Genomic DNA, 16,850 nt, shown 5'->3' on the forward strand with positions numbered 1-16,850 from the left:
CATTCCCATCGCTGCATCATCTCATTATACCTCACTGTGCCATTCCCCTCACTGCATCGTCTCAACGTACCTCACTGTGCCATTCCCATCGCTGCACCGTCTCATCGTACCTCACTGTGCCATTCCCATCGCTGCACCGATTCACTGCACCTCACGGTGCCATTCCTCACACTGCACCTTGTCGTCATACCTCACTGTGCCATTCATCTCACTGCACCTCACTGTGCCATTCCCATCGCTGCATCATCTCCTCGTACCTCACTGTGCCATTCCCATCGCTGCATCATCTCCTCGTACCTCACTGTGCCATTTCCCTCACTGTATCATCTCCTCGTACCTCACTGTGCCATTCCTCTCCCTGCATTGTCTCCTCATACCTCACTGTGCCATTTCTGTTACTGCCAGGTTTCAATGGGACACAAAACGGTTCCAACCAGACTTCACCATCTCACCGGTGACGGGTTACATCACAGCCGGGACTGAGGTCACCTTTGATGTTGTCTTTCACCCCCATGAGATTAGTTCTGATATTCACTACGAGAACCTGAACTGCTTCATTGAGGGAAGCAAAACATTAACCCTGACTCTCTCCGGGTCCTGCGTGGGACTGCCTTCCACTAAGGAGGTAATATATCACCATGGCCTCCGTGGTAATATCCTGTACTGTGGGCCACTGCAGAGATTGGCTGTTGGGTTCAGGTCAATGTGCACCAGTGACGGAGCTCTGTGCCACCTCTTTCACTGCAGGTGGTGAACTTCCAGTGCAATGTAAGAAGTAAGCAGACTCAAACCATCCTTCTGAGCAACAAGACCAACCACACGTGGCACCTGCAGCCCGTCATCGATGGGGAGCACTGGCGGGGGCCGGAGGTCATTACCGTGGAAGCACATCAGCAGAATAAGCCCTATGAGATTACCTATCAGCCGCTGGCCATGAGTGCAGAGGGGAAGAAGCACCAGGTAATATGGCTTCAGTATTACATTCTGTGGCGACAGTCGTATGTATAATGCGGCATCGTATATAGGAGAGTTACACTGGTGGCAGCAGATGTTGATGTTCTACGTTTAGTAACGGCTGTTAGTCTTGTGGGATGAATGGAATAGGTGACACCAGTATAGCTAGCTCTGTATAAAATAGTGTATGTTTTACAAAGATTGCTTGTGTGTTCCAGCAAAATCAGTTGTGTGTCTTATTACAGTCTGCTGCGTGTTGTCTTATTACAGTCTGCTGTGTGTATTATTACAGTATGCTGTGTAGATTATATTATTAGTCTGCTGCGTGTTGTCTTATTACAGTCTGCTGCGTGTTGTCTTATTACAGTCTGCTGTGTGCATTATTACAGTCTGCTGTGTAGATTATATTATTACAGTCTGTTGCGTGTTGTTTTATTACAGTCTGCTGTGTAGATTATATTATTACAGTCTGCTGTGTGTATTATTACAGTCTGCTCTGCTGTGTGTATTATTACAGTCTGCTGTGTAAATTATATTATTACAGTCTGCTGTGTATATTATTACAGTCTGCTGTGTGTATTATTACAGTCTGCTGTGTCTTATTAGCCTGCTGTGTGTATAATTACAGTCTGCTGTGTGAATGATTAATTATGTACTGTATGAAATAAGTGTCGAATCCATCTCTGTGGCATGTCCGTGTAAATGCGTGTGTTACCATATATTGCTGTGCTCGCTGCGCGTATTTGCAAGTATAGCGACTTATATGTGTAGAGTTTGTATGTTCTTTCTATGTAATATTTTTGACTTCGACAGTCTGCTGTGTAAATTATATTACAGTCTGCTGTGTATATTATTACAGTCTGCTGTGTGTATTATTACAGTCTGCTGTGTGAATTATTACAGTATGTAGAGTGTATTACAGTCTGCAGTCTGTATTATTACAGTCTGCTGTGTGTTGTGTTATTAGTCTGCTGTGTGTATTATTACAGTCTGCTGCGTGTTGTCTTATTACAGAACTCTTATTACAGTCTGCCATGCGTGGTTTTGTTACAGTCCACTGTGTGTTGTCTTATTACAGTGTGCTGTGTGCGGTCTTATTACAGTCTACTGTGTGTATTACTACAGTCTGCTGTGTTTTGTCTTATTACGGCCCACGCTATGGGGGCAATCCTATTAGATGTGATTTGCAGAATAAGTGTTGCCATTTTCTCTGCAAATTCACATTTTGCTATTCAATTAGAAACTCGCATTGAACCAGGCGGTAAGGTGAGGGTGAGAGATGTCAGGAAAAATCCTTATTTTAAGGTTAAAATGTCAGGACCCCATGCGGAACACCCTGCACAACCCCCTAATGACTAATTAAGCAATCGGAAGTTTCCATTTGGCTTAATAATTAGTCCAATAATTACTTAATTTGGTTTTTTTTTTTTTAAATGGCCTCAAATTACCCCCAAATCAACTTTTTCATAGCTTTATGCACCCCAAATATAATTAGTTATTTATTTTTTGAAAACAAATAGCTTTTTATGATTATTTTTTTAAGGTCTCCTCAAAGTAACCCAAAAGCATCTTTTTTCCTACTGTTATTTTTAATTTGTCATTAATTTGTTAAAAGTAAACGACAAGTAGATTTTTATAATTTTTTTTTTTTACCTTTTTACCTTTTTTTTTACAAATCAGCCTTTTAACTCCGTTTTAAAATCTCCAGTAGTTTCTATATGACCAGTATCAGCCTTTTGCTGTGTGCTGTACCCCATTACTGTCACAATCTGCTGAGGTTTAATAGGACACATGAGAAGAGTAATATATATTTCCCTTGGTGACGTTGTGTTCTTGTGATTTCAGGGATCCATCTTCTTCCCATTGCCAGATGGAACAGGATTGTTCTATATTCTGAATGGGGTTGCTGAGCCTCCTAAGTCTTCCGGCACGATCGTTAGAGAGGTTCCATGTAAGACCTCCTACACTGAACTGCTGACTGTCAGCAACTGGCTGCGCAAAACTCAAAGGTGAGAATGAGTCCGGGGAGAGGAGCAGGGTGTGGCTGCGCAACACACTGAGGTGAGACTGAGCCAGGGTAGAGGAGCAGGGTGTGGCTGCGCAACACATAGAGGTGAGACTGAGCCAGGGGAGAGGAGCAGGGTGTGGCTGCGCAACACACCGAGGTGAGACTGAGCCAGGGTAGAGGAGCAGGGTGTGGCTGCGCAACACACAAAGGTGAGACTGAGCCAGGGGAGAGGAGCAGGGTGTGGCTGCGCAACACACAGAGGTGAGACTGAGCCAGGGGAGAGGAGCAGGGTGTGGCTGCGCAACACATAGAGGTGAGACTGAGCCAGGGGAGAGGAGCAGGGTGTGGTTGCACAACACCCAGAAGTGTGACTGAGCCTGAGGGGAGGAGCAGACCCAGAGGTGAGACTGAGCCTGGGGAGAGGAGCAGACCCAGAGGTGAGACTGAGCCCGGGGAGAGGAGCAGACCCAGAGGTGAGACTGAGCTCGGGGAGAGGAGCAGACCCAGAGGTGAGACTGAGCCCGGGGAGAAGAGCAGGAACAGAGGTGAGACTGAGCTATTGGAGAGGAGCAGGCCCAGAGGTGTGACTGAGCTCGTGGAGAGGAGCAGAGTGTGGTTTTGCCACACCCTGGGGAGAGGAGCAAGCCCAGAGGTGAGACTGAGCCTGGGGAGAGGAGCAGGCCCAGAGGTGAGGCTGAGCCTGGGGAGAGGAGCAGGCCCAGAGGTGAGGCTGAGCCTGGGGAGAGGAGCAGGCCCAGAGGTGAGGCTGAGCCTAGGGAGAGGAGCAGGCCTAGAGGTGAGGCTGAGCATGGGGAGAGGAGCAGGCCCAGAGGTGAGGCTGAGCCTGGGGAGAGGAGCTTGATGTGGGCACCACCACTATCTGCTATTTCCTTAATAAACAGGACATTGCTACTCTCAGGGCATGCTCATAGATATCCCCCTCTCATCAGGTTTCGGGTCACAGTGGAGATGGTGAAGTCTGAACGCCTGGACAGCGCCACCACCATTAAGGGTTTGGACTATCTGGAAGTGCCGGGCGCTGCCAAGAGAGACTACAAGCTGAATTTTCATTCGCACAAGGAGGGCACCTTCTCCTCCAAGGTGAGCAATGTGGTGGTGGCGTAACTAAGAGCCAACCAGTGTCCTGGCACTGCTGTCTTGCCCCATTTCTGATCTTCTTCTGCCTTCTGCTTGTAGGTGACTTTCCGGAATGAGACAACCCAGGAATCTCTCTTCTATTATGTTACTTTTAAGTCCACACCACCCGGTATCATCAGCACCATTGAGATGGTGACGCCGGTGCGGCAAAGCACGGCAGCAACGGTACAGGTGGAGAACCCATTGTCTGTACCAGTCACCTTCACCACTGACTGCAGAGTTCCAGAAATTAACCTACCGCCACAAATTACAGTGCCCGCCCAATCCGAGGTAATGCTCCCCCCTATCACTATGCTCACTGCGGGAAGCTTAACTGACTCACTGAGCCGGCCGTGTGTCCTGTTACCTACATGGCTGAGTCTGTGAGACAAGTGTGTGCTGCTGCTGCTCCCTCATGTTAGAAGACCATGCGTCACTGCGACGTACCACCAAAAATCATTGTCCAACTGCGCAAGCTCCGCCATTGCATCCAGTTAGTGCCCACCTCTGAATGGGGCCCCCTGTTATAGTGTACCCTCAGATCACTACATCTTTAGCCTTCAACAGGAATAATGTGACATACATTGTGATATGACCATCCTGATATACCTTACCTACAGATGTGTCCTCATACATCTAGCCTCAATACGTAATGTGATGCAAGATGCCTATCGTGACTGAGCCGCTAGGTCCCGTGTAACTCTGCTAGCGCCAGTCTACATAACCTACACCCATTTATACCTCTTCGTAGCCTACACCCATTTATACCTCTTCGTAACCTACACCCATTTATACCTCTACGTAGCCTACACCCATTTATACCTCTACGTAGGCTACACCCATTTATACCTCTACGTAGCCTACACCCATTTATACCTCTTCGTAACCTACACCCATTTGTACCTCTACATAGGCTACACCCATTTATACCTCTACGTAGGCTACACCCATTTATACCTCTACGTAGCCTATACCCATTTATACCTCTGCGTAGCCTACACCCATTTATACCTCTACGTAGCCTACACCCATTTATACCTCTACGTAGCCTACACCCATTTATACCTCTACGTAGGCTACACCCATTTATACCTCTACGTAGCCTACACCCATTTATACCTCTTCGTAGCCTACACCCATTTATACCTCTACGTAACCTAAACCCATTTATACCTCTACGTAACCTAAACCCATTTATACCTCTACGTAACCTACACCCATTTATACCTCTACGTAGCCTACACCCATTTATACCTCTACGTGACCTACATCCATTTATACCTTTATACCTCTACGTAGCCTACACCCATTTATACCTCTACGTAACCTACACCCATTTATACCTCTACGTAGCCTACACCCATTTATACCTCTACGTGACCTACATCCATTTATACCTCTACGTAGCCTACACCCATTTATACCTCTACGTAACCTACACCCATTTATACCTCTACGTAGCCTACACCCATTTATACCTCTTCATAACCTACACCCATTTATACCTCTACGTAACCTACACCCATTTATACCTCTACGTAGGCTACACCCATTTATACCTCTACATAGGCTACACCCATTTATACCTCTACGTAGGCTACACCCATTTATACCTCTACGTAGGCTACACCTTTATACTTTTACACAGCCTACACCCATTTATACCTCTGTAACCTACACCCATTTATACCTCTGTAACCTACACCCATTTATACCTCTATACAGCCTACCCAAAATTACTCTAGTCAGGCAGTTTATCATGCTACATAATAATCTGAGACTGAACCCGCTGAAGGCTCTACACATGCACTAACCACTAAGCAAGGCTATACGTACTCAACCAACATTTATATTGTCACCTTCCTATTTCATGCCAGGGTGCCCTGATGTTTGAGTACCAGCCTCTGAAAGCTGGTGAGGCCACTGGAAGGCTGACTCTGCAAAGCAGCGATCTAGGGTTGTTCCAGTACGATCTTCTCCTGAAAGCTACGGCTGCCGTGTCTGAGAGGCCGCTCTACTTCAGAACAGCGCTCGGCTCCAGTCAGACGCTCAGCACCAAGTTCATGAACTACACTCGTGTGAAGACTGAGTACAGCTGCAAGGTGAGAGACTCTGCCAGAGTGCTGCTACGGCCCGCTGGACAACTATCATATACTTTAAATGTCGTTGTCTCTTCCCTGCAGGTTGATAACACAGATTTCCACGTAGACAAGGTGGTTATGGCGGCACCAGGTTCACAAGGCGGGTCGGAGGTCAGCTTGGAGGTGACATATGAACCAGTCCAGCTTGGAGAATCGCGTGCGGTCCTGCTCATCTCCTCCCCCCTGGGTGGTGAATACACCATTCCACTATTTGGCTCAGCAGTGGCCCCGAAGCCTCAGGGACCCATACAGATCCGCGCTGGTTCCAGTGTTACTATCCCTTTCAAGAATGTTTTCTTGCAGCCCACAACCTTCAGCTTTCAGACGGACCCTGCAGCTTTCACAGTGAAACCTTGTGAGGCTGTGCGCCCCAAAAAAACCCATAACATATCTGTGTCATATGAAGCTCCTCCAGGTGGAAGCAAGGCCCCTGTGACAGGAAGACTCATCGTTTCCTGTCCTCGTGCCACTGGCATTGCTCAGGGAATCTACTGGGTGTATTACCTAAAGGGCGTGGCACCTGAGAAGTGATGTGGCCCAGAGGCAGCCATCTGCTTACAAGCATGGTCACATATTCAGTATAACATGATGTTCTGTATTTACCTGCAAATGATTAGCCACTATTTCATAATCCAGAAATGTCATTATGATGCCTCCAGCGTGCCTTCTCCTTAGTGTCCGGTGCAGTACCAGGATGAGCCACTCGCGTGTTTGCTGGTGCCTCAAGCGTGCCTTCCTCTAAGTGTCCAGTGCTGTACCACTCACGTGATTGCTGGTGCCTCCAGCGTGCCTTCCTCTGAGTGTCCGGTGCAGTACCAGGATGTGCCACTCACATGATTGCTGGTGCCTCCAGCGTGCCTTGCTCTGTATGTCCGGTGCAGTACCAGGATGTGCCACTCATTTGATTGCTGGTGCCTCCAGTGTGCCTTCCTCTGAGTGTCCAGTGCTGTACCAGGATGTGCCACTTACGTTATTTCTTGGGCATCCAGCGTTCCTTCTTCTGAGTGTCCGGTGCAGTACCAGGATGTGCCACTCACGTGATTGCTGGTCCCTCCAGCGTGCCTTGCTCTGAGTGTCCGGTGGATGTGCCACTCACTTGATTGCTGGTGCCTCCAGCGTGCCTTCCTCTGAGTGTCCGGTGCAGTACCAGGATGTGCCACTCACATGATTGCTGAAGCCTTCAGTGTTTATTAATAAAAAATACAATTCCAGTGTGTCTCTGCTCTTCTGTATCGGCCTTTAGCCATCTATACCCGTCTTACCTATCTTTATACAAGTGCTGAGAAAGCTGAAGAGCCTGGGACAGAATGTGGTGAGACACAATTGCATAGGGTATCTGGGTGGTAGGTCTACAGTCAATAGGTCGACCACTATTGGCCAACATCGGTGGAGGGGGGGGGGGGGGGGGGGGGGTAGTTGACACGGGACAGGTCGACACATGAAAAGGTCAACATAACGGATTTATCTTTTAAATAGATTTTTAACTTTTTCATACTTTACCATCTATGTGGACTAGGATTGGGAATAGTAACCTATTCTACTGTGTTGGCCTTTTTCCCAGATCCACCATGTCAATTGACTGTTGACCTATTCCATGTCGAGCCATTGAGCCATGACCATTACAATGGGCCTCAGAGAGAATGAGTGCTACATAATCTACATCGGGGGAATTGAACATGCGGTCTTCCAGCCGCTCTGGGACTACACATCCCAGCATGCCCTGCCATCATTTTGCTATTAAGGAATGCTAGAACTGTGGCAAGACATGCTGGGAAGAGTAGTTCCACAGCAGCTGCAGGCCCGCATGCTGAATACACTACATAATGTCATTTTAGCAGCTAATTTTGGGATGCACATAGTTTGATTAAAGCGTACAGTGAAGCAGTCGCAGATCAGTCATAATTAGATTTCTCTGACGTCCTAAGTGGATGCTGGGGATTCCGTAAGGACCATGGGGATAGCGGCTCCGCAGGAGACAGGGCACAAAAGTAAAAGCTTTAGGATCAGGTGGTGTGCACTGGCTCCTCCCCCTATGACCCTCCTCCAAGCCTCAGTTAAGATTTTGTGCCCGAACGAGAAGGGTGCAATCTAGGTGGCTCTCCTGAGCTGCTTAGAGTAAAAGTTTAAATAGGTTTTTTTATTTTCAGTGAGACCTGCTGGCAACAGGCTCACTGCATCGAGGGACTAAGGGGAGAAGAAGCGAACTCACCTGCGTGCAGAGTGGATTGGGCTTCTTAGGCTACTGGACATTAGCTCCAGAGGGACGATCACAGGCCCAGCCATGGATGGGTCCCGGAGCCGCGCCGCCGGCCCCCTTACAGAGCCAGAAGAGTGAAGAGGTCCGGAAAATCGGCGGCAGAAGACGTCCTGTCTTCAATAAGGTAGCGCACAGCACCGCATCTGTGCGCCATTGCTCTCAGCACACTTCACACTCCGGTCACTGAGGGTGCAGGGCGCTGGGGGGGGACTCCCTGGGACGCAATGAAAATACCTTAAATGGCTAAAAATACATCACATATAGCTCCTGGGCTATATGGATGTATTTAACCCCTGACAGTTTTCCACAAAAAAGCGGGAGAAAGGCCGCCGAAAAAGGGGCGGAGCCTATCTCCTCAGCACACAAGCGCCATTTTTTCCTCACAGCTCCGTTGGAGGAAGGCTCCCTGACTCTCCCCTGCAGTCCTGCACAACAGAAACAGGGTAAAACAAGAGAGGGGGGGGCACTAAATTGGCATATTAATATATATTGGCTATATTAGGGAAAAACACTTATATAAGGTTATCCCTGTATATATATAGAGCTCTGGTGTGTGCTGGCAAACTCTCCCTCTGTCTCCCCAAAGGGCTAGTGGGGTCCTGTCCTCTATCAGAGCATTCCCTGTGTGTGTGCTGTGTGTCGGTACGCTGTGTCGACATGTATGAGGAGGAAAATGGTGTGGAGGCGGAGCAATTGCCTGTGTTAGTGATGTCACCCCCTAGGGAGTCGACACCTGACTGGATGGTCTTATGGAAGGAATTACGTGATAGTGTCGGCACTTTACAAAAGACTGTTGACGACATGAGACAGCCGGCAAATCAGTTAATACCTGTACAGGCGTCTCAAACACCGTCAGGGGCTATAAAACGCCCGTTACCTCAGGTCGATACAGACACGGACACTGACTCCAGTGTCGACGGTGAGGAAACAAACGTATTTTCCAGTAGGGCCACACGTTACATGATCACGGCAATGAAGGAGGTTTTGAACATTTCTGATACTACAAGTACCACAAAAAAGGGTATTATGTGGGGTGTGAAAAAACTACCCGTAGTTTTTCCTGAATCAGATGAATTAAATGAGGTGTGTGATGAAGCGTGGGTTTCCCCCGATAAAAAAACTGCTAATTTCTAAAAAATTATTGGCATTATACCCTTTCCCACCAGAGGTTAGGGCGCGTTGGGAAACACCCCCTAGCGTAGATAAGGCGCTCACACGCTTATCAAAACAAGTGGCGTTACCGTCCCCTGATACGGCCGCCCTCAAGGAACCAGCTGATAGGAAGCTGGAAAATATCCTTAAAAGTATATACACACATACTGGTATTATACTGCGACCAGCAATCGCCTCAGCCTGGATGTGCAGTGCTGGGGTGGCTTGGTCGGATTCCCTGACTGAAAATATTGATACCCTGGACAGGGACAATATATTATTGACTATAGAGCATTTAAAGGATGCATTTCTATATATGCGAGATGCACAGAGGGATATTTGCACTCTGGCATCAAGAGTAAGTGCGATGTCCATTTCTGCCAGAAGAGGATTATGGACGCGACAGTGGTCAGGGGATGCGGATTCCAAACGGCATATGGAAGTATTGCCGTATAAAGGGGAGGAGTTATTTGGGGTCGGTCTATCGGACCTGGTGGCCACGGCAACGGCTGGAAAATCCACCTTTTTACCCCAAGTCACCTCGCAGCAGAAAAAGATACCGTCTTTTCAGGCTCAGTCCTTTCGTCCCCATAAGGGCAAGCGGGCAAAAGGCCACTCATATCTGCCCCGGGGCAGAGGAAGGGGAAAAAGACTGCAGCAAACAGCCTCTTCCCACGAACAGAAGCCCTCCCCCGCTTCTGCCAAGTCCTCATCATGACCCTGGGGCCTTACAAGCGGACTCAGGCACGGTGGCGGCCCGTCTCAAGAATTTCAGCGCGCAGTGGGCACACTCGCAAGTAGACCCCTGGATCCGGCAGGTAGTATCTCAGGGGTACAAATTGGAATTCGAGACGTCTCCCCCTCGCCGGTTCCTGAAGTCTGCTTTACCAACGTCTCCCCCCGACAGGGAGGCGGTATTGGAAGCCATTCACAAGCTGTATTCCCAGCAGGTGATAATCAAGGTACCCCTCCTACAACAGGGAAAGGGGTATTATTCCACGCTGTTTGTGGTACCGAAGCCGGACGGCTCGGTGAGACCCATTTTAAATCTGAAATCCTTGAACACTTACATAAAAAGGTTCAAGTTCAAGATGGAGTCACTCAGAGCAGTGATAGCGAACCTGGAAGAAGGGGACTATATGGTGTCTCTGGACATCAAGGATGCTTACCTCCATGTCCCAATTTGCCCTTCTCACCAAGGGTACCTCAGGTTTGTGGTACAGAACTGTCACTATCAGTTTCAGACGCTGCCGTTTGGATTGTCCACGGCACCCCGGGTCTTTACCAGGGTAATGGCCGAAATGATGATTCTTCTTCGAAGAAAAGGCGTCTTAATTATCCCTTACTTGGACGATCTCCTGATAAGGGCAAGGTCCAGAGAACAGTTAGAGGTCGGAGTAGCACTATCTCAAGTAGTACTACGACAGCACGGATGGATTCTAAATATTCCAAAATCACAGCTGATTCCGACGACACGTCTGCTGTTCCTAGGGATGATTCTGGACACAGTACAGAAAAAGGTGTTTCTCCCGGAGGAGAAAGCCAAGGAGTTATCCGACCTAGTCAGGAACCTCCTAAGACCAGGCCAAGTGTCAGTACATCAATGCACAAGGGTCCTGGGAAAGATGGTGGCTTCTTACGAAGCGATTCCATTTGGCAGATTCCACGCAAGAACTTTTCAGTGGGATCTGCTGGACAAATGGTCCGGATCGCATCTTCAAATGCATCAGCGGATAACCCTGTCTCCAAGGACAAGGGTGTCTCTCCTGTGGTGGTTACAGAGTGCTCATCTCCTAGAGGGCCGCAGATTCGGCATTCAGGATTGGGTCCTGGTGACCACGGATGCCAGCCTGAGAGGCTGGGGAGCAGTCACACAGGGAAGAAATTTCCAGGGCTTGTGGTCAAGCATGGAAACGTCACTTCACATAAATATCCTGGAACTAAGGGCCATTTACAATGCCCTAAGTCAGGCAAGACCTCTGCTTCAGGGTCAGCCGGTGTTGATCCAGTCGGACAACATCACGGCAGTCGCCCACGTAAACAGACAGGGCGGCACAAGAAGCAGGAGGGCAATGATGGAAGTGGCAAGGATTCTTCGCTGGGCGGAGAATCATGTGATAGCACTGTCAGCAGTGTTCATTCCGGGAGTGGACAACTGGGAAGCAGACTTCTTCAGCAGACACGATCTTCACCCGGGGGAGTGGGGACTTCACCCAGAAGTCTTCCACATGATTGTGAACCGTTGGGAAAAACCAAAGGTGGACATGATGGCGTCCCGCCTCAACAAAAAACTGGACAGATATTGCGCCAGGTCAAGGGACCCTCAGGCAATAGCTGTCGACGCTCTGGTAACACCGTGGGTGTACCAGTCAGTGTATGTGTTCCCTCCTCTTCCTCTCATACCAAAAGTACTGAGAATCATAAGAAGGAGAGGAGTAAAGACTATACTCGTGGCTCCGGATTGGCCAAGAAGGACTTGGTACCCGGAAATTCAAGAGATGCTCACGGAAGACCCGTGGCCTCTACCTCTAAGAAAGGACCTGCTCCAGCAGGGACCATGTCTGTTCCAAGACTTACCGCGGCTGCGTTTGACGGCATGGCGGTTGAACGCCGGATCCTGAAGGAAAAAGGCATTCCGGATGAAGTCATCCCTACCCTGATCAAAGCCAGGAAGGATGTAACCATACAACATTATCACCGTATTTGGCGTGAATATGTTGCGTGGTGCGAGGCCAGGAAGGCCCCTACAGAGGAATTTCAACTGGGTCGTTTCCTGCATTTCCTGCAAACAGGACTGTCTATGGGCCTCAAATTAGGGTCCAGTAAGGTTCAAATTTCGGCCCTGTCAATATTCTTCCAAAAAGAACTGGCTTCTGTTCCTGAAGTTCAGACGTTTGTCAAGGGAGTACTGCATATACAGCCTCCTTTTGTGCCTCCAGTGGCACCTTGGGATCTCAATGTAGTTTTGGGATTCCTAAAATCACATTGGTTTGAACCACTCACCACTGTGGACTTAAAATATCTCACATGGAAAGTGGTAATGCTGTTAGCCCTGGCTTCAGCCAGGCGTGTCTCAGAATTGGCGGCTTTATCCTATAAAAGCCCTTACCTAATTTTTCATACGGACAGGGCAGAATTGAGGACTCGTCCTCAATTTCTTCCTAAGGTGGTTTCAGCATTTCACTTAAACCAGCCTATTGTGGTGCCTGCGGCTACTAGGGACTTGGAGGATTCCAAGTTGCTGGACGTAGTCAGGGCCCTGGAAAATATGTTTCCAGGACGGCTGGAGTCAGAAAATCTGATATGCTGTTTATCCTGTATGCACCCAGCAAGCTGGGTGCTCCTGCTTCTAAGCAGACGATTGCTCGTTGGATTTGTAGTACAATTCAGCTTGCACATTCTGTGGCAGGCCTGCCACAGCCAAAATCTGTAAAAGCCCATTCCACACGGAAAGTGGGCTCATCTTGGGCGGCTGCCCGAGGGGTCTCGGCTTTACAACTTTGCCGAGCAGGTACTTGGTCAGGGGCAAACACGTTTGCTAAATTCTACAAATTTGATACCCTGGCTGAGGAGGACCTGGAGTTCTCTCATTCGGTGCTGCAGAGTCATCCGCACTCTCCCGCCCGTTTGGGAGCTTTGGTATAATCCCCATGGTCCTTTCGGAGTCCCCAGCATCCACTAGGACGTTAGAGAAAATAAGAATTTACTTACCGATAATTCTATTTCTCATAGTCCGTAGTGGATGCTGGGCGCCCATCCCAAGTGCGGATTGTCTGCATTACTTGTACATAGTTATTGTTACAAAAATCGGGTTATTGTTGTTGTGAGCCATCTTTTCAGAGGCTCCTTCTGTTATCATGCTGTTAACTGGGTTCAGATCACAAGTTGTACGGTGTGATTGGTGTGGCTGGTATGAGTCTTACCCGGGATTCAAAATCCTTCCTTATTGTGTACGCTCGTCCGGGCACAGTATCCTAACTGAGGCTTGGAGGAGGGTCATAGGGGGAGGAGCCAGTGCACACCAGCTAGTCCTAAAGCTTTTACTTTGTGCCCAGTCTCCTGCGGAGCCGCTATTCCCCATGGTCCTTTCGGAGTCCCCAGCATCCACTACGGACTATGAGAAATAGAATTATCGGTAAGTAAATTCTTATTTTTACCTATGTAATTACTGTATATTATACCAGCAGTCCTTCCTGCAGTCACAAGATCCCATCCTGGCTTCCGGAGCTGTGTTTAGTAAATGTCACAACTAGGAGCGTCTCAGAGCTGTACGCAGTGCCACCTCGCAGGCCACCGTGCTAGATAGGGGGGGACAAGATGGTGCCCCGGGAATATTCTATGCACTGCCTGCGATGTGCTGATCCGCCTCCACGGCTGAGCCCAGTCCATAAAGCAAAGCATGCAATGCGGTGACACCTCCGTACAACTGTGAAACAGCCCCAGCCCAGTATATAACACAGTATTTCTATTGCACTGTGTGTGAGCGTGGAGCTATTCTTACTGATCACTATTATTATGTATTCCTCTGGATTCTTCCTGTCTCTGGATGCTCCTCAGGATATTCCACCTATGCGCTTTCAGTTGTGCAGCTGACATACGAAGGCCGCAGCTGCGTTACAGAACATATAACACACATCTATCTACATAACTAATCTCAGGTCACAGATCTTCTGCCCGTCACTTTCATGTGACTTCTGTAGTAACTATTACAGTATATTGCGTATACCTGCATGTCACATATACTCATAGAAACAGAGAATGTGACGGCAGATAAGAACCACTTGGCCCATCTAGTCTGCCCCCTTTTTTTTTTTTTACCATATTTTTATCTCAAACCCTATTTGATCCTTATTTCTTTGTAAGGATATCCTTATGTCTAACCCATGCATGTTTAAATTGCTCTACTGTCTTATCCCCTACCACCTCTGATGGCAGGCTATTCCACTTGTCCACTACCCTTTCTGTGAAGTAATGCTTCTCGTCATTTGGAGATTGTTTCCCTCCTGGACTTTGTTAAAACCCTTGATATATTTGAAAGTTTCTATCATGTCCCCTTTTCCCTTCTCTGCTCCAAACTAAACATATTGAGATTTTTTAGTCTTTCTGGGTAAGTTTTGTGATGTAGGCCATGCACCATTTTAGTTGCCCTTCTTTGTACAGTCTCTAATGTATTAATATTCTTTTGAAGATATGGCCTCCAGAATTGAACACAGTATTCTAGATGAGGCCGTACCAATGACCTATACAGTGGCTTTATCACTTCTTTCTGCTGCTGATTCCTCTCCCAATGCAGCCAAGCATCTGACTAGCCGTCCTCATTGCTTTGTTACATTGCTTACCTGCCTTTAAGTCACCTGAAATAGTGACTCCTATATCCCTTTCCTCCTCAGTAGTTCCCAGTATAGTGCCATTAATACTATATTTAGCTTTTGGATTTCTGAGACCCAAGTGCATGATTTTGCATTTTTTGGCATTAAACTGTAATTGCCACACTCCTGACCATTCCTCTAGTCTACCTAGATCCTCAATCATTTGTTTTACCCCACCTGGTGTGTCTACCCTGTTGCATACCTTTATGTCATCTGTAAAAAGGCATACTTTACCTTTAATGCCATTTGCAATGTCACCAATAAAGATATTAAAAAGCACTGGTCCAAGTACAGATCCCTGGGGTACTCCACTGGTAACATTTCCCTCCTGTGAATGCACTCCATTTACCACAACTCCCTGTTTTCTATCCTGCAACCAAGATCTTATCCATTCAATAATCCTAGTATCCAATCTCAAGCTTCCAAGTTTATTTAGCAGTCTGCGATGTGGGACAGTGTCAAAAGCCTTACTAAAGTCTAGATAAGCTATATCCATGGCTCCACCTTTATCCATCACTTTAGTCACAGTCAAAAAAGTCAATAAGATTTGTTTGACATGATCTCCCCCCAGTGAATCCATGCTGTTTGGGATCCTGTAAATTGCTGGACTTGAGATTTTTGTGCAGTGGGACTACGTTCGCTCTTTTCCAGTGCTCTGGAATTATTCCTGTAGCTAATTACTGGTTGAATAATTCTGTCAATGGTGCTACCAGCACTTCTTTAAGTACTCGGCTCCCCATTTAACACTACCTGCCGTCTTGGAAGACCATTTATATTTTATTATTTCCTAATATCGATTCCTTCCTCTTCCCATTTAGAGGGGGGGGGGGATATCCAGTTAGCCACGGATAAATTGCTGCAGCTAATAGATCCTCCGGGGTGGATCCTCCAATAATCCCTGATAGCAGGCATTAATCAGGGGTTATAGTCGATAACCAGCGCTTAGAGACCGTTTTTCTGTGATAACAAATGGGTCCGGGAACTTATCCCGGATCCCACGTTATCGCCCAAAAATGGGTCATTTACAGCATGGTAAAAAACTGGCTATAACCAGTTAGTACAGCCGGATGACAGACCCTGAAACCCATGGCCAGAATCACACTCTTTGGTCTGGTCTCTTACTTTGCCTGTCACACAATAAATGGTACAGGTCTGAGATACACCTAATGACAATGACTTATGCACTTTGCAATGCTCAGTGATTAACGCAGATGCCCCCTCTTGCTAGAGAAATCAATTCTGACGTCATATATGATGCTCTCAGTTCTCCCTCAAAGAAACCGTCTCGTCCTGAGAGTCTGGTGCTTTCTGACATGTGGCTGGTAATACAAGTAATTTTTGGTAAGTCTGTGTATACATTTCCTTATTGTCTACGCTTGTGAGCTGTTGGGAGTGATGTGCAGGCAGGGTAGGCAGGGGAAGGAGAGCCTCACCTGTGACACTCCAGTGTACTCCATAGTTTTGACTATAAAAATGATTAGAATAACACAAAGATTTTAACAATTTATAAATATCATCTCTGTATTATTTCTATTCCTTTTCAAAATCTAAACTCACCAAATTTGCAGCGCTGCGCAGGAAATACAGGGACTGTCAGGGAGAGAGCAGAGGTGAGGCAGTTATTCACTGGTAGCACCCAGCCATTCAGAGACACCACAGGTGAGGTAGCTGCTGTATGTACTGGGAATACAGGGAGTGTCAGGGGGAGAGCGCAGAGGTGAGGCAGCTGTGAGCTGGGAATACAGGGAGTGTCAGGGAAAGAGCGCAGAGGTGAGGCAGCTGTGAGCTGGGAATACAGGAAGTGTCAGGAAGAGAGCAGAGGTGAGGCAGCT

The 16,850-nt window shown here is 47.7% G+C and overlaps 1 protein-coding gene across 2 annotated transcripts in view; it reads left to right on the plus strand.

Annotated features, from left to right (window-relative positions):
* HYDIN (HYDIN axonemal central pair apparatus protein) overlaps positions 1–7,455 on the plus strand; it is a 478,199-nt gene extending 470,744 nt beyond the window's left edge. For both annotated transcript variants that reach the window (XM_063945857.1, XM_063945858.1), the window contains 7 exons: positions 406–625; positions 748–960; positions 2,800–2,963; positions 3,913–4,063; positions 4,160–4,390; positions 5,977–6,201; positions 6,283–7,455. In XM_063945857.1, coding sequence (XP_063801927.1) covers positions 406–625; positions 748–960; positions 2,800–2,963; positions 3,913–4,063; positions 4,160–4,390; positions 5,977–6,201; positions 6,283–6,771 — 1,693 coding nt within the window. In that variant the 3' untranslated portion in view covers positions 6,772–7,455. The remainder of the gene's footprint in view (positions 1–405; positions 626–747; positions 961–2,799; positions 2,964–3,912; positions 4,064–4,159; positions 4,391–5,976; positions 6,202–6,282) is intronic.
* Positions 7,456–16,850: the final 9,395 nt, after the last annotated feature.

This window comes from Pseudophryne corroboree, chromosome 11, assembly GCF_028390025.1.
Source record: "Pseudophryne corroboree isolate aPseCor3 chromosome 11, aPseCor3.hap2, whole genome shotgun sequence".
Taxonomy (NCBI): domain Eukaryota; kingdom Metazoa; phylum Chordata; class Amphibia; order Anura; family Myobatrachidae; genus Pseudophryne; species Pseudophryne corroboree.